At 35.8% G+C, this 24,360-nt stretch overlaps 1 protein-coding gene across 1 annotated transcript in view; it reads left to right on the top strand.

The window, feature by feature from the left end:
- LOC138715722 (transmembrane protease serine 9-like) overlaps nucleotides 1-10,247 on the top strand; it is a 51,029-nt gene extending 40,782 nt beyond the window's left edge. Inside the window, exons 13-15 of the mRNA XM_069848778.1 lie at nucleotides 3,158-3,360; nucleotides 7,407-7,467; nucleotides 10,106-10,247. Of these exons, the coding sequence (XP_069704879.1) occupies nucleotides 3,158-3,360; nucleotides 7,407-7,467; nucleotides 10,106-10,239 (398 nt within the window). The 3' untranslated portion in view covers nucleotides 10,240-10,247. The remainder of the gene's footprint in view (nucleotides 1-3,157; nucleotides 3,361-7,406; nucleotides 7,468-10,105) is intronic.
- Nucleotides 10,248-24,360: the final 14,113 nt, after the last annotated feature.

Below are 24,360 nucleotides of genomic sequence, written 5' to 3'. Positions count from 1 at the left end.
ACCGTCTGTGCGAGTATGGAAAATTTAACTCTCCTGGTTTGGGAAGGGGACGACCAAGATCTACAACTCCAGAAGTGCAGGAGGAGATTCTGGAGGCTGTGAACATGACTCCTTCTATCAGCACACGAAGGGTAGCGTTGCAAGTCAATGTTCCTCATACGACTGTCTGGAGACTGTTGAAAGAGTATCAATTGTATCCTTATTTGCAACGTGTACAGGCCCTGTCACCAGCAGATTACCCTGCACGAGTTAGGTTCTGTCAGTGGTTCTTGCAGCAGTGTGGTGTAAATCCGAACTTTCTTGCCTTAGTATTATTTACAGATGAAGCACAGTTCACACGAGATGGCATAACAAATTTCCACAATCAGCATGTATGGGCGTATGAAAACCCACGTGCAACTGTTCCATCTCATCACCAGGTGCGGTTCTCCCTCAACATGTGGGCCGGTATCATTGGTGATCGATTAGTTGGACCCCATGTACTTGTAAACAGACTTACGGGGCAGGCGTACACAAACTTCCTGGAAAACACCATACCTCATGTTTTAGAAGACCTCCACTGATCAATCGTCAACACATTCACTTCTTGCATGATGGCGCTCCTGCACACTTCAGTCGTACGGCTCGCCGGTACTTGGATCGAAGGTTTCCTGTTCGATGGATAGGTAGAGGTGGCCCAATTGCTTGGCCTCCACGCTCACTTGATCTGAAGCCTCTCGATTTCTACTTGTGGGGCCATTTCAAATCATTGGTTTATTCGTCTCCGGTGCCTGATTTGTAATCCCTTCGGAATGGAATTGTGGCATGTTCTGAGGACATACGCAGTACTCCTGGAGTTTGGGATCGTGTTTGCAGGTCACTGAGACATCGATGTGAGGTCTGTATTCAAGCAGGAGGTGGACATTTTGAACATCTTCTGTAATGACAACGACCTGTGGAAAGAAAAACGTTCCGGTGAATTTCAATGTTGTGAAGGCCATAACTCTGAAATGAAGCATTTCCGGACACATGTTGTAATGAACTATTTTGATTGTCTACATGTGGGAAATACATACCTGAAATTATGCCCCGTATTTTTGAAACATTCTGTATACTTATGTCGAACATGGAGTAAGGCCACAGAGGGAAAATACCAAAGGAGAGAGATTCTATCCGGCGTTGTGGATTGAGCCTCGGCGTAGCTCAGTGCGTAGAACCGGGGACTCGGATTCGATCCCTAGCGCCGGAGCGAATTTTTATTCATTAATTACCAAATCAATAACTTACAATTAGTCATTAAACCATCATTACGTACAGATACAGAATTAAAATTTGGAGCGAGTCTTGATGGGAGTCCATCTGTATGTAGGCAACAATTTCGCACAACTGTCCACAGGTGCTCTTGTTTACTATACTTGCAATAAGGGAGCTCCAAATTTTATTTCCGTTTCTGTACATTCATGCTCAAAATGGCCGACAAATCGCTTGCGCTCCATGCTTATGTTTGAGGCAGAACAAGATGGGGTTTATGCTGATATCAGTAGACTTGTAGCTCAAGTGATCTGATCACATTTTTCGGCCATTTCTGAGCATGAGGATACGTACTCAAAAAGCATTTTTCAGTACTAACAATCTCGATTAGAATTACTTCTGTGCGTAGTTTAGCGACATGTCTCGAAAAACGGCGTACACTCGCAGTCGAACGAAATAAATAATTTGATTATAATAATTACGAATATTAAAAAAGTGTAAAACGTGTGACAACATTAACAGTGTTGGGTGACCCTGTAGTCGTCATTACTTATGTTTGTGAGCAGGGTGTCTACTGAATGATACGTGACGTAATGTATACCCCGTGCACACTTATACTCTTCATTCCAATGTTGTAGGACTAAAAAAAAAGTTCTTTAGTTATGAATTTTTAGTCCATAATTAAGGCCTTTTTCTCTTGCCAGCAATTGTGATGCAGTTCGCCTCTTCTTGTAAGGTTTAATTTAATTTAATTTAATTTTATTTTATTTTATTGTGGAAGAAAGTAAATAATGTGTATTCAAAAATTTGTTCCAATTGCATTTCGTCTTCAAAATCGCAATGATTTCATGTTGTCTCAAATGTCCCAGCTTCAGTGCCAGTACAGACCGATTATTTAGTCCTGACAGCTCAGTGACGCGAAATAGAGGAAGTAATAGAAGTAGTGGGGAGAGTTCCGGAGTAGAGATATGGGCGAGCAGTCGGTAAAGGAATACAGTACAGCTTAACTGTGCTGAAAAAAACAACGCTAAACCCCATGCGTGACATCCGATCGCTCTGACTGCAAGCGACTGAACATCCCTTGGCGTAACTTAATGGACTCGCCTGACCCAGGCGCAGATGGCTGGCGACTGTCAGGACTAAATAATCGTAGTGTACGCACGAACCCTTCAACGTCAACCATACATAGACAGACAGCACAGTGGATAGAATATGGAAAACGTAAACAAGCCCTAGCCTGTTCCCCACCTCCACCCAATACTCCGCTATCAATTAACCTGTATCGCCCAGACTGGGGTCTCAACTTCGAAGTCTACTTCTTACTTAGACCTATACAGAATGGAAGTGAAATAGCCTTGCAGAATTCCATAGCGAATAGCTCATGTATGTAACAAAAACTGTAATATCATATTGATGAAAAGTTAACAGTTTTCTTTTCAGAAATAATGTTTTTGTCAAATGTTTAACAACCTCTTATTCAGTAACTATTGCGAGTAGGATAGTGATTTTTGTCCAAATCGATAGAAAAAGTAATAAAGAATAATTTATCCCTCTGGCTTATTTCAATAGTGTGGGCGGTTTTCGCGTAAATTTAATTTTAAAAACCCTTAATTTCAAACCACTGCACGATGCGAGCTGGTTGCAACACAGCGTCAGAAATCAGCTCATCTAGCGAGACACGCCGAGTTCGTTGACTCCTTACATCTGTATCACGAGAAGAGTGTGTTAGTGGCGATGTTCCCTACTGAAACTTCAAACTTAATTTTCTAATTAACCGTGCATTTAATCACAAAACGTAATATAGGTTTTCTATTCATTCAAGTGTACCCTATCGTCCCTTTCAATCTCCAAGATTATTTCACTTCCACACTGTATATTTATTTAGATAATTAATTTGTTAGTAAAGCATGGTTTTCATCTTGCATAGATGATAGTGAATATCTGCACGACTTTGCCATCGTCGCTGGATGGGGTGTTCTAACTCCAAAGGGCCCAGTTTCTAAGATACTTCAAAAAGCTTTCGTGCCGCTAGTATCGAACGAGCATTGTGTGCAGGCATACGCCATGAAAGGCGTTTACATTTCGGAAAGTATGTTGTGTGCAGGGAGGGGAACTCAAGACGCGTGCAAGGTAAGGAGATGAAGCGCATATTATGCTAACTTACTCATTTTATATAACTTTGTGTCATATCCCATGTAGACCTACATGTCTTCAACCCTACATTGAAACTGGTACAGGAGGCTCGTTTCTGACAAGGAGGGGCTACTAGAGCCTATCTCTTTGATAAGTTGGTGCCTATTTTCGTGCTATTGCTTTATTATGGAAGCACCAAGAAACATCACTAGATAGGGACCCTATTTTATAGTAAAATATATTTATCTATAGCTGTAATATAAAAGGTTCCGGATCGTGATTATTTCGTATTCACAAATTTTTACCATAAGGCACATTTCACAGATATTTGCAGTGAATTAAACACTAACAGAGCACCTAAAAATCTAAATAATAAGTAAACACCGTGTGTAAATATAAGTTTTAATTACTTATTTAAGTGCAAAAAAAATCATGAATCTCTATTTTCCCCAAAAACATCTTCATGTAACACAGAGATCCATGCATAGCTATTGTATTACTGTCATAAGATTAAATTTCCGTAATTGCTTAATATTTCTATACACAAAACACGAATTATCTGTCACAGCATTACGTATGAAATTTAGAGTCCCATATTAGCAAGACTGTATAGCCTTTCGCTATAAGAAAAATCCTAATATAACACAAGCACGTGGCTTTCATAACCGTGATTGGCTCCCAGTCGAAACACACACACGACGTAGGAAAATATAGTTCCATATTTGGAAATCATAACCTTGTATTATTTGAAAATAAAAATTGAAGATGTATAAAAATTGAATTCTAGTTATTAAAATACTACGAAACATAGAACTTCACTCATGTATAAAACGTTATGTAAAACAAAAGCTACTTTTATATTTTGTTATTTACGTTGTAAGCGGATGAATACTAACAAGTAAGAGTAATAGGCCACCAAGGTAGTCTGTTCTTGTAATACGCTGGCGCCACTTGAGCTTGTTCTCGTAAGCACGTGATAGTATGGCTTCTGCATACTCAAATGTGTGTGGTTACTAAATATGAGTGGAAACCCTCTCAAAAGCGGAGAGAAAGAAATAATGTTGAATGTATATAGTAAGTTCCAATTAATAAATTATAAAGTAGCAGTTCCCTAAGCAAACCAATGCGTAGTAGTGAGGTTAGGTATACTTTGAAGAGTAACGGGAAATATTTAACATGAAACAGAATGTACAGTAGTGGGCGGGCTCACTTACTGAGAATCTCTGGCGCCAAACTGCGGGCCAATCAAGCCTCGCTTCAGTCATGTGCCATTGTTTACTGTAGGATTATTCTCACAATGAAAAGATTAGATAGTATGCAAGCATTGTTTACTCATACGTACTTTCCTGTTTGTGTATTTTTCAATGAATTGCTTAAAATGTTGACATTTGCACGTACTGACACAAATCACTGAAAAGCTACGACTGGTGACTAACATTAGAATCTGCGTTCTAATTTAGCTCCTTGGAAAATTTCTTGGATACAAGTCTTCTATCTCTCAATATTAATGAAACGGCCATTATACTTTTTTTCTTTAAATAAAACAGGACTTTCTCAAGTGAAAACAACTTCAAAATAAGGTTACATACTGAAAATTGTTCACAACAAACAAATCTATGTGGAACTAAAGTGAATTAAAATGGCAAGCAGAGTACATAATAATTAGCTCATGCCTCTATCTATACGTAAAGATTAATTTTTGGCCCTACAGAATTTATCTGTTATGGTAACAATGGTTATTAGAGGAGAAAAATTCGCTCCTACGACGGGGATCGAACCCGGGTCCTTGGTTCTACGTACCTGACGCCGGAGCGAATTTTTCTCCTCTAAAAATCATGGCTCTAAGTTAATTATAGAATCATTGTACTCATTAGAACCGTGTATCTAGCTTCTGAAGCCTTTAATCCTGTAAACTAGCAATATTCTATATATAGTAGGCCTATATATTATTAACGTACTGCCATAAAATCAAATAGTCGTCAAATTATCATGCTGACATAGATTTGTGGATGGCTTCAGCAGACGCTGTTCGTTTTTTAAACGCAAGTCCAAATGAACAGTCATAATAATTGTTTGTTACAAATAATTAAACACGCTTCACTACATTCATTTTTCAGTCTTTGTGACCACGCTCTCCTCAATTAGAGTTCAGAGTATTGTGAACAAGGCTTGGAAACGGTTTTAAAATACATCTTATCTTCTCGAAAAATTATGAAGATTTAGTGATACAAAAATCGGTAGTTTGAGTAAAAAAATACAGAATTATGATTTTATACAGTATTATGTTCTATATGTTGTCAGTGTTTGATTTTGAAAATCGTTAATATATAGATTCAAATTATGGAAAATATTGAGTACAACGATATTTTAAAATTTATTTATATGCGTATATTACTACACACTAAAATTTATTCATTTCTACATGCCCATATACAGGCCGACTCATATGTATGCCCAACTTTTTATTCGTTTTTCGCAAGTAAATGAATTAACATGACAGAATCAAAGTAGCATGAACTAATAGTCCAATCATTAGGATTGCTTAAAATTCCACCAATATTAAAATTCGATATAAGCACCAGCATTTGCTGCACATTTTTCCAGACGTGGCTGAACGTTCTATACTGCTCTCACAAGATTTCATTTGGCACCCGGCCACACTCCTCTCGTCTGACCACAAAATATGTCGCAAAAGGTTAGGTTCCTCTTGAATCCAGGCTAGTAGCGACTCCGTAAACTCCATTCTGATATCACAGTCCTCACATGACAGAGCTTGCATAAAGTGTGGCTTCCATGGCCGCCAATTCATTTCCTTTAGCAACCGCTGCACAGATCCATAGGATCCCGCTGGTATTGTCGAATGGATTTTTTAGGACTTCTCTGGAAGGCCTCACTAGCGGCTGCTTTGGCCTCCTCTGTGATCACTGTTTTTGGTCGGCCAGCACCCTTCTGTTGCGTAACTGAGCCAGTGCGAATCAAGTTGGCGTGAAGTCTCTCGATGGTCTTGTAGTCCAGCTTCGCATTTCTTCCTTTCACTATTCTCCACCAACTCTGCACCATAATTGGGGAGTGCGGCTCCATTCGAGCAGCAATTCGTGTTCCATCGTACACAGACAGCCTTGTGGCCATGGTTAATGTTTTAAGATTTACACTACATTTTTCTGATTACATTAAATGTTTCGGACCGTACTGAGAACACAAAGTAAAATAAAATAACAGCTTCTTTTGTGCTTTTAATGATATGGAACACGGTACATTTTAGCGGTGGAATGGGTCACTTAGCATGATTGGTTTCGCTACTACAGTGTAATAAAAATTTGAACATAAATATGGGTCACACTGTACTATATAGGTATATGCGTATATTACATACCGGTACCATATACTTAGGCCTACAACGTGCATGCGTGTGTGCAAACAACAATAGGGCTAAGTGCGTATGTGCATACATAGGTCCTACATGCGTGCGTACGTGAGTGCGTGTATGCATACATGTATGTATGTATGTATGTATGTATGTATGTATGTATGTATGTATGTATGTATGTATGTATGTATGTATGTATGTAGTTAGTGGGGTTTAAAAAGGGCGCGTCAGCGACTATGGCTATTTGCGCCCTTATCTAAAATTATTTACAAACAGAGACACAATACAATAATCAGAATGATTAAAAGAACTAAAATACGTTGTCACGGTTAAAACGAGGTTCACAAATGCAATTTCAACAGGGTGATGCATAAAAATCATAAAAATCTCAGACCTTAACTAGTATTTAAAGAGAGACAATAAATTAATAAAACAAATGCTATCACAAATAAACTATCTGGCGTATTGTATGTATGTATGTTTGCAAGCGTACGCGCACGCATTCTATGTTTATAGCTGTCATTCAGGTTATTTGCATCCACGCATGAATACACACATTTTTTGCATGCATACATTTTGTGATTACATACAGTATGTTTGTGATAATTTGATACATTTCTGCAATTTTCACATCCCTGTATATTCGATCTCACTATCCTCTTTATTCATCCTGCAGGGTGACAGCGGAGGTCCCCTGATTGGACTCAACATGAGGACAAAAACGGAGGAAGTTATTGGTAATGTATAATCTATATGAACTGTCTAATTTTGAAATTAAAGGTATGTAAATTTAAGCTAATTTTCTACCTCCCCCAGACACTAGTAATGGAGACACATTTTAAATTATTGTTACTGGCAAGTTGCATATCCCCTCTGATGTTCATTATTGCTAGTTTTGTACACTGGCTCGCAAAACGTTTGTCCGATATACTGTACAGTTTTTCTCATTCTTAAGTTGGTATTTGTACTCCTCTAGGACAATAGTGCAGGCGGTAGGTAGTCTCCCCGTAGGTAACAAACCACCCCTCCTCACAACTGAAAGGTTGAATCAAGCTACTTAGTAAACTTAAAGAGAATATGTTACTTAATGGTCTAGTGATATAGATAAATTTAATAAACACGGCATTTTGTAGCTCCTCCTCACGCCACGGTTCCTTGCGTTATAATGCGCATATAACTTATTTTTCTTTGGCTGCTGTCAGGGTTATAACACTATATTAATAAAATTACATTGATTAAATGCGGCACCAACAATCAATAGATTAATATTCTAAAAATCTGGTAAATAATTTTATTAAGACTATTACACTTTTACTACGCCACACTACTTTTGACCTATAAAACGGTACGAAAGGACGTCTTTCAAACAATAATGGCTGCTTATCGCACAATTTTATCGCGTCTCTAGCATTTGTTTAATTTTATCGCTTCCCTAGCATTTGTTTATTTTTATCACTACCCTAGCATTTGTTTCTTTGTTTGCCAACATTTCAAACTGCACTGGACTGGACGTCAAAAAACAGAAAATTACAAACCACTCCAGTCGATGCACAGCACTTTCAAATATGACTCGCATTGGCATTCAAGAACAAGAATTAATAAAGATCACTGGTCATGTATGAAAAGCACCATTCGGAAATCCCGAATAAGTTGAGGGATACACCACGTACATCAACGAGTTCACTTCTTTTACGCACACGTCCAATATAACATCAACTACACCACCAACCACTAAAACATTCAAATTTGAAAATTGTACTTTCAATAATTGTTTCTTTTAAAATTATTCATGTTTATTTTTTATTTCATCATCGTTAATTAAAACGTTTCTTGTTTATTTCATCATCCCTAATCAAAACTTTTCTAACACTTTTTTATATTATTTAGGTTATGTTTGTTATAGCTTCTGCTATATGATATTATGGATAGTCACGTATCAGAGATTGTTTAATACTAAGATTTATTGAAAATCATCTGTCAAGTGACGTTGATTACCGGGATCCGGATGATTGAAGTGGAATGCAAATGTTTTAATAAAAATGATACTGAATCAACAAAGCCTTCATGACTAGTAATCGTCCACAGAGTTCAATGAAGATTCCATAGTTGGCACAACTGATAACAAGAAAACATAATCATAAAACACTATTGCCATCTAGCGTAATGTTGAGATGGTACAATAATACATTTGAAGACAGTTGTATTTTCGTAAGCCAATTAATATTTTATTGTATTGGAGTACTTTGTTACTTCTAATCTTTATATATTTTCTTCTAATCGTGTAATAATCAATTAAATCCCACTCGAGTTTTGATTTTCTCTAGATAAACCAAAACCTCTAGTGAGATTACTGTTGACAAATTGTTATGGGTATGCGCATAATTTAAAACTTGATTGCCAATTATATCCCAGTTTAATTTATATTTTGCACACATAACAAAGAGGTTTGTATATTACTCTCATAGTTGGGAATAACAGGAACAGAGAAAGGAAAAAAATATATATATTACTCTCATATAGTAATGGAACGAAAATGTGTATGTAACGAACTAAAAAATAAGCAAAGCATATAGAAATAGCAAATGTATGTGCTTTCAACACCAAACTTGATATTGGAACCATATCTGATATAACAAAGATGTGTAAATGGAGGAATTGTCCTGTTGAAAGAATATAATTATATCAGGTTGCAACACGCGCATCCTAGGTAGCATACTGTATTTTCCAGTATGTGGATATATTGCTGGGAAGTCAAATTCTCTCCAATTTTACACAGAGTTCCTACTCATAGCCTGGAAATACATTCCCAAACAGCGACAGAAATACGTCCACTGTGTTGTGTTGGGTGATTAGATGTGTTGTGTATGTGTGTTTTGTAATTTGATCGCATTTAAAAATTTAATTCAAAATTCATAACATAGGCTACAGTGAAATGTTGAAACAATTATGTCGATCTGAAAATCTCTCTCTCATCGTCATACTATACCTGACATTTCAGATAAATGAACATGTGTACTCTGTGTTATGATCTTTCTCACTGCTCAAAAACTACCATCTTCCGAATTTTGTTATGAGAAGACAAAAATATTTAGGTCTTGAGAAATAAATTATATATCAAACACTTTCAATTATCGTTCACGCAATGAACCTCTAGAACATAGCATAGAATATAAATGTTTGAACGATAATACAGGTGACTGACTGTAATAGTAATAATGCAACTTGTATACCGATCAGTAGCATTGAAAGAAGAATTTTCATTCTTAAGTTATCTTCATAATTGTGTATGATTATCATTATGTAAACATTCGCGTCGCTTTAATGGAAATTGGTACAGGAAACAACTAAACAATTATTGTCTTTTTACTTTGAAAGGTATTGTGTCGTTTGGAAGAGGTTGCGGTAAGCCTGAATTCCCAGGAGTGTACACCAAAGTGACGAGTTATTTGGGTTGGATACTACAGCAGATCGGCGAAGAATGCTTGTGTTTTCCATTTGTTAAGAAATGAAACTTCGAGCTACAGTTGTACTACGATATCTTGAACACTAATCTTACCTGTTAATTACTTCATTGTATTCTGTTTAATACACAGGGTATAAAATGCCTAAATTATATAGGCAATACATATCGGTCTACTGAACAAAATGTCTAGTGAAATTTAATTATATCTTATAATTTTATTTTTAATTTGTAAAATACCGTGTTTTTTTAGATTGACAGCAGTTTCATTATTTGTTTACATTTCCACTGAACTTAAATGTTATTGTCAATGACCTAACACCCAACACATACGTATCAATACATAACAAAGTAACAAAAGACTGCTTCAACATACATACCGAGCAAAGTAGCATAAATAATGACTGCCTCTTCTCTTTTCCAGAAAGTCAAATTCATAAAACACATTTTTTTTTCCCTGGAAAAACCATGACAGTTACAGAAAAACAACTTTTGATGTTTTTCTTCAATTATTTATGCTCTACCACCAGTATTTGTTTGGTAGGTTATATCGTTTACACCCTATATAATATATGAATTAAAATTTATTATCCCTTCGAGTTGTAAGAATAGAGTTTAAAGGAGAAAATACTAATACTTTTTGTAACTCGAGGATAAGTTATTTTATGTAGATATTAGTCTCAAGTGTCTGAAGTGGATGTAAGGACTAGAGACCTGCAGAATAGCGCTTACAACTGGTTTAGATTCGACCGATTAGAGAACATCCGTCAAGGTCGGGCGTCCGACCGAATATTCGACTTTCAACTGGTTACCCCTTATGTTCTGCAGAATAGACAGAACACTTGGCGCACTTCATCATACATGAAACCGACATTTTCTGAGTACACAAACAGAGTAGCAATTGAATGAAATTTACTTTGTCTTATTAAAAAATATGTTTGCTTGATATAGGTCTGCAATTATTGATTGGATACTTTAATACACTTATCTTCATAACTAATACATAAATGAACAAATGGACACTGGTAACAACAAAGGAAATAAGTGTAATGCAGAATATGAAATCTGGTGCGGTATAGAAATGCATGAATAAAATAAATTACAATTACTTACTAAAGAGAAGAACAAATAAGTACATAGGCCTACATCCTAGTGTAATATTTACATTTTAAATTCAAAATGCACAAAATGCAAAACATTTAATTAATAAATAATTTTTTAAGAAGATAGAGTGTTATTAACAAAAGGAAAAATAATCTGGAGCTCAAATGCTTGTACTTCCACGAAGCATGTTGTTGCCCTTGAAGGTACCCAACTGTAATACCTGGACTGGATGAATGAATCAATCAATGAATCTATGAATAAATAAACTAATGAATCTATGAAGCAATAATCAATCATTGAATCAATGAATGAATCAACCAATCAAAAATATGAGACTAAATGTCAAACCTTAGAGAAACTTAAAGTACTCGCATGGGGGAAAATTATCAATCTTTCACGTGAAGAACTCCATTGGTTATCAAGTAATAAATTACAAAGATTAATTATATACTTATAAACAAATGGACATAATTTGAAGTACTTATCTATTATAAATAACAGGTACAAAAATGTTTACCTTTAATTGCCAAAGTTGGTTAAGATTTACAAACACTCGGTTTATCATCGCAGAAGAGAGGGGCAACCATTGTCTGTAAAGCACTCCACCGTCTGAAAGAAAGAAAGAAAAGAAAATAAAAGAAAAGAAAGAAAGAAAGAAAGAAAGAATCGTGCTAGTCAAGAAGTATAATGTGTAACAATTAGACGAAATTTTTATTCATTTTTATTTATTCATTGAAGACATCAACCCAAAGAACTTGAGTGACCACAAGGATCCTGAATATAATAAACATGTGCAATATAAGATAATATTTAAAGCATTCAAAAACCAAAGTTAATTGTTGAAGGGAAATATAAGTGAACTAATTGAAAGAGATGATGATGTAATATTTGAAGAGAATCTTTGATAATATTTATAAGAATAGACATTACATAATCAAAAGGAATGTGAAGTTTCTTAAGATAATTCCATGTGAATTTTGTAATAGAACCTCTATTGCCAAACAGCAAACCAATGATAGGCCATTGTTTAAGAGGGATGTTGTACTTTTGAGAAATATAAGGCAAACAAGGTTCATAATATGTAGACTTATCAATACAAACCTCAGTGACCTGCTTTAGGTTCCTTTCGAAACGGATGTAGGGTCAAAAATAAAAGCACGTTTTAAATGTCCGTTAATAGCAACAATGTCCGCCCGTCTATAAGTACCATTTGAAGATAGGCTACACAATGTACTTTTCACGAATCTCCCAATTTAAAGTTTTTAACATTGTCGCCAAAGTATGTCGTACACGATATTAAACTATTTTTATTTGACATGCATTTTATCTATTTCGTAACATAAAGCACGAATTAGTGCTTAAATAACTGAATAAAGTTGTTTGTATTAAAATCCATGAACCACTTTCAAATGACCGTTTTCTCTGAAGGCTTCCACAATTTTCGTCTAATATTTATGGCTTCTTGATATCCTTTCATAAATCTAGCATAAAATGGAGATCGATTCTAAAACAGCTTCGACGATTTTCTTCTTTCTTGTATACATAATAAATGACTTTATGTAAGAATGTTATCACTGGCCTCAATTGAAAAATGTTTCGTACAAAATGAAAGTAAATGACAAGCTAGAATTGCAAGCAAAGTATACATTTTATACGGAATATGGCGAGACATTTTACTGTAAAGAAAACCATGAAAAAGAAAATGATTAGCGATCATGAGGAAGGAAGACGTACCAAGTGTAATTTCAGAAATATCTTTTCGATGGTATTGCAGATTATATACAACGAGATAAGAATATGCACAAAATAGTCTGAAATTATTAAGGCTTGGAGAATTACAGATCTACATACAATTTTCTTTATTACATTCAGAGAATTTTCAGAAAATCTCTTATATAAAATATTATGGCAATTATGGAAAATACTACCTCTGATTGAGGTTCTGGCTGATATGTAGCCTATATCTATTGTCAGATAGTACATCTCACTTGACAATATGTGTCAGAGAAAGAATTATTATTGTTTGTATGCATCTGAAGTCTGATTAGAATAACATATGATCGACGATGCATGCAATGGAGGGAGAAATGAATTGGCCACCCTATTCAATTATCTCCTGGCCTAGTTGCCTCATAAGTGGTGCCTTATTGGTATAACTTGTGAGGTTCAGACCTGTCTTCGGACAGTTGACTAAACAAAAATGAAAAATATGAGTACGAGTATTTGATCCTGATGAAGTGGATCATAACCTGGACAACTTACAGGTTCAGAGAAAAAAATATCGTCGTGCTTTTTTTATTTGTTTGTCATTTATTCAACTATAGAATATTTCGTTGATCCAGAATTTCATGTTCATGTAAATTTTAAGTCACATTAATTTATAAAAGATTTCATGTTGATGTCATCACATAGCATGAAAAATCCGTTATAAAATGATGTATTCACTGCTCTAAATATAAGACATTTAAGGGGACTGGGTAGTGATGCCAGTACGATTAAAGAATTTCAGAACAAAAGTTTAGTTCATTATTTCTAAGCTTTTAGTGTTCAGAGTGGAATAAATATTTTCATGGTTATACAATCAATCATTCTGAATTCAGTAGTATCTAAATGCAAAAGAAAAACCCTAACTGAAAATCTGTTTTCCCATTTTGCTAAATGTATCTCAGTATTCAGGTGCATATAACTTGCTACAATCTTCACTCACATGCCTTCTATTTTTTAAAGTTATCAAGTAATATATATATAGTAAATTTTAAAGCAAAATTTAGTTAAATATTTCACCCTTAGTGAAACAGAAAAAAAAATTGAACTTTGATTGATAATTTTTGCTATTTTTTCAATGCATATATATTTTTTCCTAGTGTTTGTGTATGATATTCATAAACCCGTAGGTCTACTTTGTAGAACACAGGTTGCAGAAAACAATGTAAAATTTTTTATGTAAATTGATTCAGTAGTTTCAGAGAAAAATGGACTCAGGTTTGAAAAATATCTACTTAAGGAAAACTGCATTAAAATGTATGAATTACATGTACCGCTAAAGTCAAAGAGGCCATTTAAAGGACTTATTTACAGAGATACTCCCACAATCTGTATATCGTTTTAAATAGCAAGTTTTGTACTTTTTAAAACAAAATAGAAATACGAATTTTTGACCCCTGTTCACTACCTGGTTCCCTTAATACTGCCTTATGGCCCACCGCTGTAAAGAAACGGTTAGCATGTCTGACTGTGAAACGAGCGGGTCCGGGTTCAAATCCTGATTTGGACAAGTTACGTGGTTGAGGTTTTTTTCAGCCTATGAAGAGCAAATGCTGAGTAACTTTCGACGCTGGACCCTGGAATCATTTCGCTAACATTATCATCTTCATTTCACTCAGATGGTAGGTAACCATCGTAGTTGTTAAACCGAAATAGAAAAATTATTGCCTTGTTTGGCAACGTAGCGAGAATAGAAAAAGTGGCGAAACAACAACGTGGCAGGTGGGCACAGATAACTACCGCTTGGGAGGAGGACCTAAGGCAGAGGCAGGCCATGAAGAAGATGGGTAAATTCTTCAAGCAACCAGGACAGTAATGTCACTAGATCAGCACGGTAACTTATGATTTTGAACTTATTGCATATGCCACGTGCTCCACTGTATAAGAATGCACATGGGTGGGCAACTCGTGCTCTCAAAGTGTCAACACAACCTCAGTGCGGATAGAACGGACTCTGTACTAGTTGTATTGTCTGTATATGGTCGCATCTGCAGTAAGTGGCGGCTCGTTTTAAGTGAAAAGCAATGTAATCCCCATATCATTTCCCTTTAGTGATGAGTCGAGAGAGAAAGATTTTTTTTAAGATGGGAGCTAGAGTTTGTATTATGTTCTATTACACTTTCTTACGCATGATATTTTATGTTACAAATAAACACAGTGAAGGTTTTAGTAAAGAAATACTGTCTAGATCTGCTTTAGAACAGCTAAAGGCAAAATAGGATATCAACAAGGTGAGACTGATGTCAAATATCGTTAGCACGTTGTGCGTGCGAGTTACAGAATTGCACAACATATGATTAACTAGCTAAGAGAGTTTGTGGATAAATTTGAAATGTGACTGTATCATAGAGATCATAGAGAACTTCACTTTCTTTGACTATAAACTATCTTGAAGAGTGATAAGATAATCTTCTTATCAAATATAAGACCCTACTTCAAGACCTACAGGAGAATTCATTGGTAAGTTTGGAGAAACAGTGACAGTAGACAAGGAATCGAGATTTTTCTGAAATCCTTTTGGCTTACAGCCGATAGCAAAACCTGAAAGTTTATAGCTTAAATTGATAACTCTACAAAACAGCACGCAACTCAGATTCCACTGAAATCAGAAATAGAACTGTTCCTAATGCTGTCTAAGTCAGAATTTCCAAATATACTCTTTGCTTCCATATATACTCTATGTGTGCTTGAGTCAGAGTTCAATACAAGAAAGAAGTGTAAGAGCTTTCAATGGACAGAGAGAGCTTAGAAGTAAGTTTATTTCATCTGCCGTGATATGTAAAAAATACTTTCTTGAATTTGTGATTGTTTGCGAATACAGACTATTCATTACCTTTCTGAGAACAGGAGAATACTCTTTAATGTATAAAGACTTGTAAATTCTCGCGGCCTATGTTTCAAATAAGATATATAATAAGAAATATTAACAAATAGTGTAATAATAAATAAGTGTTGCAGTTATGTTTGTTGTTTCTTGAAAAGGTTGTATTCAGTTTGTTTTTCCAGTACTAAACTAATTTACAAAGCTAGAAAATAATATAAATTTGTTATTGTGTTTAGGTACAGTCTGTCTAAAATTACTATAATTACTGTATCATGCGTCATTCTGAAATTCAAATCATGGAGTAGACATCACGACCACCTGCATGAACCGCCAGAGTGCACCGTGGCAGTGAACTGCTTTTGTAGCGAAACTATAAACAACTTGTAACTGCTGCGGTTGGCTCCGTCTGTCTTTCTCTCTTTCAAGGTTTTTTAGCACTTTGTGAGAACGAGTTGCCCATCCATGTTCATGTATATAAGTTATAAACTTCATTAGATTTTTTTTAAGTGAATTAGTAAAGTTTGTTTGCACATTTGATCGTTGTTCACTTCTTCATAATTCGAGTCATTTTGTAAGTTTCTGTATATTATCTTTCTGTCTTTTAAAGAATTTATTTTATTAGATTTTACCGCAAGTATTGTTTAAAATGTTCATACAATATGTCCAGAAAAATATTATTTGTTCACTTATTTCATTTTCATATTATGTGCTTTATCACCTATATTCCGTTATCACCTACCCTTGAAAGTTTTGGTGAAGAACTGTTTTCAGAACATGGTAGGAGTAATAACAGAAGGAAGAAGAATAAAGTGCATAAGATTTGCTGATGATATGGCGTTGTTAATAGGAGAGATGATACTAAGGGATATGCTACTGGAACTGAATGACAACTGTGAGCAGTATGGAATGAAGGTAAATGCAAATAAGACGAAGACCCTGGTCATAGGAAGAAAAGTAAAGAAGGTAAACTTGCGAATTCCAAATGAGGCATTAGAGCAAATGGACAGCTTCAAATACTTGGAGTATACTATAAGCAATAACATGAGCTGCTGCCAGGAAGTCAAATGGAGGACAGCAACGGCCAAGGAAGCTTTTAATATAAAAAGGAGCATTTTCTGTAAACCTCTGGAAAAGGAACTAAGGAAGAGACTAGAGGTTTGTATGGAGTGTGGCATTGTATAGGGCAGAAACATGGACCTTACGACGAAGTGAAGAGAAGCGAATAGAAGCATTTGAAATGTGGATATGGAGAAGAATTGAACGTGTGAAGTGGACAGACAGAATAAGAAATGAAGCTGTGTTGGAAAGAATGGGTGAAGAAAGAATAATGCTGAAATTGATCAGGAAGAGGAAAAAGAATTGGCTGGGTCACTGGCTGGGAAGAAACTACTCACTTAAGGATGCACTGGAAGGAATGGTGAACGGGAGAAGAGTTCGGGGCAGAAAAAGATATCAGATGATAGACGACTTTAAGATGTATGGAACATATGCGGAGACTAAGAGGAAGGCATAAAATAGAAAAGACTGAAGGATGATGGGTTTGCAGTGAAAGACCTTCCCTTGGGCAGAGCACAACGAATGAATGAATTATAATTTTGAATGTTATTTGATATTTCTTTAAAAAAAATACTGATTTTTTTATGTTTGCATGTGTAACTGATCTCTCTGTGCAAGATTCAAACATGCATGTGTATAAAAGACAATAAATATTATAAGAAACTGCGATAATTTTCATCAAAGAACAATAGTGAAGCATAATTTATTCCCGCGTAGGCAGCTGTAATATTTTTACAAAGGCTTCAAGTAACTACAAGGAACAACATGGACATAAAATGGTTTCCAATCGCAATACTATTACGAAATATTAAAACCTATTTATGCTGTACACCATTTCATGATTTATGGCTCTATTAAAGTAATCTAAATCTTAATATGAACTGAAACAAACAATACAGAATGCGCGTTATTTGCCGACACTGAACGGGTCACTAGCACTCAAAGGTACGTTCCATTGTTTGAGAAAATTAAATACGTACAAGATGCAGATAAGCTATTTCCTTTTGTTTTATATTCATTATAATCATTGTAAGGAGCTTTAATTAACTGGGTATGGTCGGTCTACATGATTTTGAGATAAACTTGTACCAGTTTCTTATAATTAACATTATCGAAAGCTATTATTAAAATTAACAAATATAATTTTTAGTTCCATATTGAATAATATAATTTCTGAATTTAACTTAACAAACCTGAAAATATTAAACGCAATATGTTTAGAAAAGAACATTTTATAGAATAAAAAAATGCTTCATAATACAATTCAAGAGCAAACTCTAAATTTTAACTAGACAGGTGTAGAAAGAATATTAATATTGCGAATTAAATATGAAGGATCATCCAATAGGGCAGGCTTGCAGAACTGTGCAACAATTGTGGCGTTGCGTCACTCATCGAATACGTCACTCATCCCTTCATTCCATCCCCGCGTCATTGACTTGGTAGGGGAGGGGATTTGTATTCAGTGTCTGTTTTATGTGATTGCGTACGGGTCCACCTCAACATATACAGTCCCTACAGAAGCCAAATTGGGTTGTCGTCAGCACGACACCTCATCCTCTCAAGGTTTTTCCGTGGTTTCCCTTGAGTAATAAGACAAATGTCGGGATGAGACTTAAAAGAAATGGGCCACGGACCACTTTCCTTCCCCCACTCTTTCTCTTCTACTAAAACAAAGAACTTGCTAATTTCTCAGATAATCCTATAATATGATAATATGGGGAAAATAAATATACTGTAAGTGTTCGCGTAGGCTTCCGCGGCTGGTGTACATGGTGTGTGGATAAGCTTCAGGGCTTCTATCGCGTTGTCTTGGTGTTATTGGCTGACGTTTCGATGGCTCTGAAGATGGCCACAACACAGCGGTCGAAACGTCAGCCGATAACACCAAGACAACGCGGTAGAAGCCCTGAAGCTTATCCACACACCAAATGTACTGTAAGTTCACAGAGTTAACGGCTTCGAAGTTGGGTACCTGGTTCTAATGAAGGGCACTGGTAGCAACACAAAACATGGGGGCATGGGATAGTTACTCTGCCTGCCATAATAAATTCACTTCAATGAAATTCCCCAATATATAAAAAAAAAATTGCGTACGGGCAACAGATACGTCATTCAACGCTGGTGGACTGTGGACGGGGAACCAACGCTTTCTTCATGATTTCCACCCCTCTCTAGCCAGTTCTGTATCCCTGCAATAGGGTATCCAAAATTTCCTATTCAAATATTTATTTTTATTTATTTTAGTTGGTTATTTAACGACGCTGTATCAACTACTAGGTTATTTAGCGTCGATGAGATTGGTGACAGCGAGATGGTATTTGGCGAGATGAGGCCGAGGATCGCCATATATTACCTGGAATTCACCTTACGGTTGGGGAAAACCTCGGGAAAAACCCAACCAGACAATCAGCCCAAACGGGGATCGAACCCGCGTCCGAGCGCAACTTCAGACCGGCAGGCAAGTGCCTTAAACCTGCATTACTCAGGTGGGGTGTGGTAAACCCCGGTGCATATATTTCAACGAAAATCTAAGAGATGGAGCTAGTGTGTACTCTGTGCATCTGTATACCTTTCAATCACATCCAGAAGAGTTCACTTAAGAAATTGTTTAAGTGAACTAAGAATAGTATATTTAATTGCGTTTATCTGATTTCTGAAACTTGCGGAAAAATATATTAGTTATTTAAAATGGGGTTTATGAAACCCCACCTGAGCAATGGTGAGAATATTTATAACATGAGTAACGCAGGGTTAATCGACTGAGCCACGCCGGTGGCTGCCCTATTCAAATAATTTGCAAAAATAGAGAAGGGTTGATTTTCTTTAAAAATGTATAGAAATTGTTGAAGATCTCTTTCGGGCAATGCAGATTAAAATGTTTTTTTTTAATACGTGAAGTAAAGTCCCAATATGTAACCAATTGCATCATCTAGTACCTACAAAACGTTCACTTTTGGAGCATCATGAATTTAGGCCTACTCATGAATCTCGTTTGGTTGCTGTGTACCCCATGTTCTGTATTTGTAAAGATTAAACCATTTCTTCATGTGGAACGCAGATTCGTCTATAAAAATTAAGTAAGTACTTTTGAAGTAGTCTTCATATGGGAGTCGGCCTAGGTGGCGCAGTCGGTGGAGTATTGGCCGTCTGTGTCCGAGGATGCGATTTCGATCCCGGCCCAGGTCGATGGCATTTTAAGTGTGCTGAAATTGTGCTTAATTACGACAGGCCCATGTCAGTAGATTTACTGGCACGTCAAAGAAATCCTGCGGGACAAAATTCCGGCACACCGGCGACGCTGATATAGCCTCGGCAGTTGCGAGCGTCGTTAAATGAAACTTAAGTGAATCAATTAAATTCATATGGGAGAATTCCATTTTTATTTCATATTTCAATTGAGAGTTCTGTACAAACAATCGTACCAAACACAATTTCTTCATGTGGATATTTGTATATATGAAAAAACATACTCGAAAAAAATCTGCGACTTGCATTGTCTGAAAGAAATAATCGCCGACGTGTTAAATTGATGTAAATTACTTGAATGAGTAACTAGAACTGTATGGAATTTATAAGAAAATACAAACGTTTACTGAGTTGAAAGGCGCAGAAATGGTGATGGAAGACAAAACTAGAAGTAACTAACAATTTTACTTTATTGAATCAATTTCAAAACTAGAATGCCACTCACTCTGAGAGTGGAAACTGAAGCTACAGAAGATAAAAATTTAAGGATTTTACTACTTGAAACAGAAGAAATACAACACATTAGATTTATAGAAATTCAGATGCAAACCGTTAGAAAATTTATTGCACATATATCGAGGGTTCAGAATCACAAGCTTCTATCTAGTGTTTAGTAAATTTTACAAGAGAGCATTTTAAAAGTTTGGTTGTTGATACAATCAATGCAAATAAGAACTTTTCAAACTAACTTTATCAAGAAAAATAAATGAGATATCAACATATAATTTATATGGTAGATAGCTGTGAAGTAGCAGAATTAAATGCAACAAAAATCTCAGTTTTGCTAAAAATGTCAGAACCTTGTCATTATATGCCTGCGATATACCTTAAGTGCTTGTTTAGTTATAAAAATATTGAGTTCATGAAAAAGAATTCTATTTATGCATAAATATTCTTGCGATCACTATTTTTGGACTATTTTATCCAAAAGATTTTAATGTGTTTGGAATAGGACACATTGTAGTAGTGCCATAGTATACAAGATTGAAGAAATCCAAAAGCAACAGTAACTGAAATCTCCTGCGATAAACCTAGGACACAGGAATTCGCAAAATTACAAGGAAAGTTATATTGAAAAAGAATGGGTCTATGCAAATCTAGTCTTTCAGGTAAGGCTCCCTGTAAAGCAGATTTGAATAATTTCAAGGGAAAAATTCTTCCGGGGCCGGGTAGTGATCCCGGGACCTCTGGTTGAACGTACCAGCGCTCTTACCAACTGAGCTACCCGGGAACTCCACCCGACACCGTCTCAATTTTTCCCTTTTTTATCCACACAACTCGCGTGGGCTGACGAACGCCAGAGACCCACATCGAGTGCACACAATCTCTGTGTGACTTGGAATTGTGGTTTTCTGTTAACGTACACAGTGACGTATATATTATGCAAATCTAGTCTTTCAGGTAAGGCTCCCTGTAAAACAGATTTGAATAATTTCAAGAGAAAAATTGTTCCGGGGCCGGGTATCAATCCCGGGACCTCTGGTTGAACGTACCAGGCTCTTACCAACTGAGCTACCCGGGAACTCCACCCGACACCGTCTCAATTTTTCCACAATTCCAAGTCACACAGAGATTGTGTGCACTCGATGTGGGTCTTTGGCGTTCGTCAGCCCACGCGAGTTGTGTGGATATAAAAAGGGAAAAATTGAGACGGTGTCGGGTGGAGTTCCCGGGTAGCTCAGTTGGTAAGAGCGCTGGTACGTTCAACCAGAGGTCCCGGGATCGATACCCGGCCCCGGAACAATTTTTCCCTTGAAATTATTCAGAATGGGTCTACTTACAAATATAAAACAGCAATGTCTTACATCTACAATTTCTTCCGCGTGAAAAGTTTTGTTTTCTGTGCAATGTTGTTGATGGAACATGCCAGGCCTTCTACTACCTAACTTATTCATTACGTAACTCTCTGTACAATATTACATGCAGATTACGTCATTAATAGGGCCCGATTCTTATGTAATATTATTCCTAAAAGAATTTACAAAAATATGCAATTAAAAGTTTGTATTTACACAATGTAAATGCAAATAAATTTAAAAAAACATAAGAATATCCTATTTAATGATAAAACACACATGTTTGGGTCGATAATACAGTGTTCATTGATCCGATGAAATACATTAAAGGTGATATCTTACAGTTGTATGAACACTTATAAATTCGTTGAGGAATATTACCCAGACATGTTTCGGAGAATGCTTCTCCATCTTCAGTGGCAAATACTACGACGAGGTGTTCAGATGTTCGAACCGTGTTCTTCTGTGGCTTAAAGAAGACTAAGCATAACGAGTGCACCTCTGCACATGTATGGACATTGTGCCACTGTCATACATCTATGACGCAGTGCTCAGGGTAGGCCACTAGAGGGAATCCAAGAGGTGGAACTTAAACTGAGAAGATTCGATCCGACATCGAGATGGGAATCCGGTGTGGCTTAGTGGATAGAGCGTCAGCACGTAGAGCTGATAACCTGGGTTCAAATCCCGGTGCCGGAGAGAATTTTTCTCTGTTCCATTCTTCCACCATCATACGATGACGCAGAATTTTTGCACTGAAATATCATATGTACTTCGGTACATCATAATTATCATATGAGCCGTTCAGAGCAGAAGTGGTGTAAGTCAAAATTGGGTAATGAGGGTGAAAGTAAACATTCTGTAAAATACAGCGTAAAGTAGTAATTATTATTCAATTTATTTAAACTATTAGTAGTCAGTGGATAGCAAGGAGGACATATATTAATTGCTACTTTGCGCTGTATTTTACAGAATTTTTACTTTAAACCTCATTACCCAATTTTGACTTCCACCACTTTTGCTCTGAACGGCTCATATTAGAAATGTTATTTTTTCTCCTTGGCATTCCATTTTCTTTAGTACATAATTAACACAAACTTTCTTTAAATTTTAAAAATTCAAGATGTATTCAGCAACACAATATTATATTAAAATAACAAATGAAAAATTCCGAACAAATGTCTTAGAAAGGCCCCATTGCCGAAAAACGAAAACGCTACGAACTTATACGGCAACTTGTTATATTGGTTTACTCCAGTATTATTTCCATTTGCTGTGCTACAAAGTGTGGCGGTAATCAAATGTCCTCTGCATTTACAGAACTTCTAAAAAAAATAATACTTTCTGCTTAAAATCTACCTTTTAATATTAAATTATTATTTTAAATAGTAAATACAATTTCATCTACTAAAAGAGACTCTGTTTGGTTATTCATAGTGAAAGTTAGGCGAAAGCTTCATTAAAAACCACGTTAATCTGAGAAATTCGATGTACTCAACATGACTTGTGCATAAAATTACATATCAGAAGCTAACTTGTCTTTATTTTGTGTCTTGATCCGTATACCACATCTTTGACGGCATTTTCGAAACACACTGTACCATAAACGCATAACTACTGTGTTATTAAAATGTAGACCTATAAGCCGATGCAACACGATAACAAATATTGGTGTTCATGGCGAATCTGCAGGCCTATACTTTGCAGGCTTAACATTTAAATACAAATTTGTTCTTATATATTTGAGACTCAAAATCCTTTGTTTAAACCACTATGTAATACGATTTCCTCCATTAACGAAATTCACGGGTAATTAAACGTGTTTTATTGTTAAAAATTACGAGTATTTGTATTACGCCATAATACACAACTATTGTGCCGCTTTGTATTGTTTGAAGTGAGGTTCTGAGACAAATCAAGTTGCATGATAACTACTAACATATTACGCATTATTTATTTTATTAATTAAAATTTATATCATAAAATTCGTAAATGATGCAGGTAAGATGCGTTAACACGTCATTATAAATTCCACTGTTAAGGAGGAATGGTCAACATTTCGTAATATGGTAGAATCAGAAACAAAGAGAAAAATATTTCACGTACCTTGTTTCGACGGTTTTCGGAGATATTGCTATTCGAATCTAATGACCATAATGTAATTGTTTTGTTCCTTTTATATTCTTTAACGTTTCTATTTCATAATTTATTAATACACTGGACAGAGATTTTATTCAGAATAGAAAGGACCTTTCATCTCGAGATTAATCTGCTTAAATGCAATTTACCTTGAAATTAAAAATCTGTGAAGTGTTGAATATTTTTTCTCGCAATACATATCGGCATGAAAGTGTTCAAATGTTTTTCTCAAAAGAAT

This window comes from Periplaneta americana, chromosome 15, assembly GCF_040183065.1.
Source record: "Periplaneta americana isolate PAMFEO1 chromosome 15, P.americana_PAMFEO1_priV1, whole genome shotgun sequence".
NCBI lineage: Eukaryota > Metazoa > Arthropoda > Insecta > Blattodea > Blattidae > Periplaneta > Periplaneta americana.
Note: the sequence above shows the minus strand (reverse complement) of the source record. Positions and strands in the feature narration are given on the sequence as shown.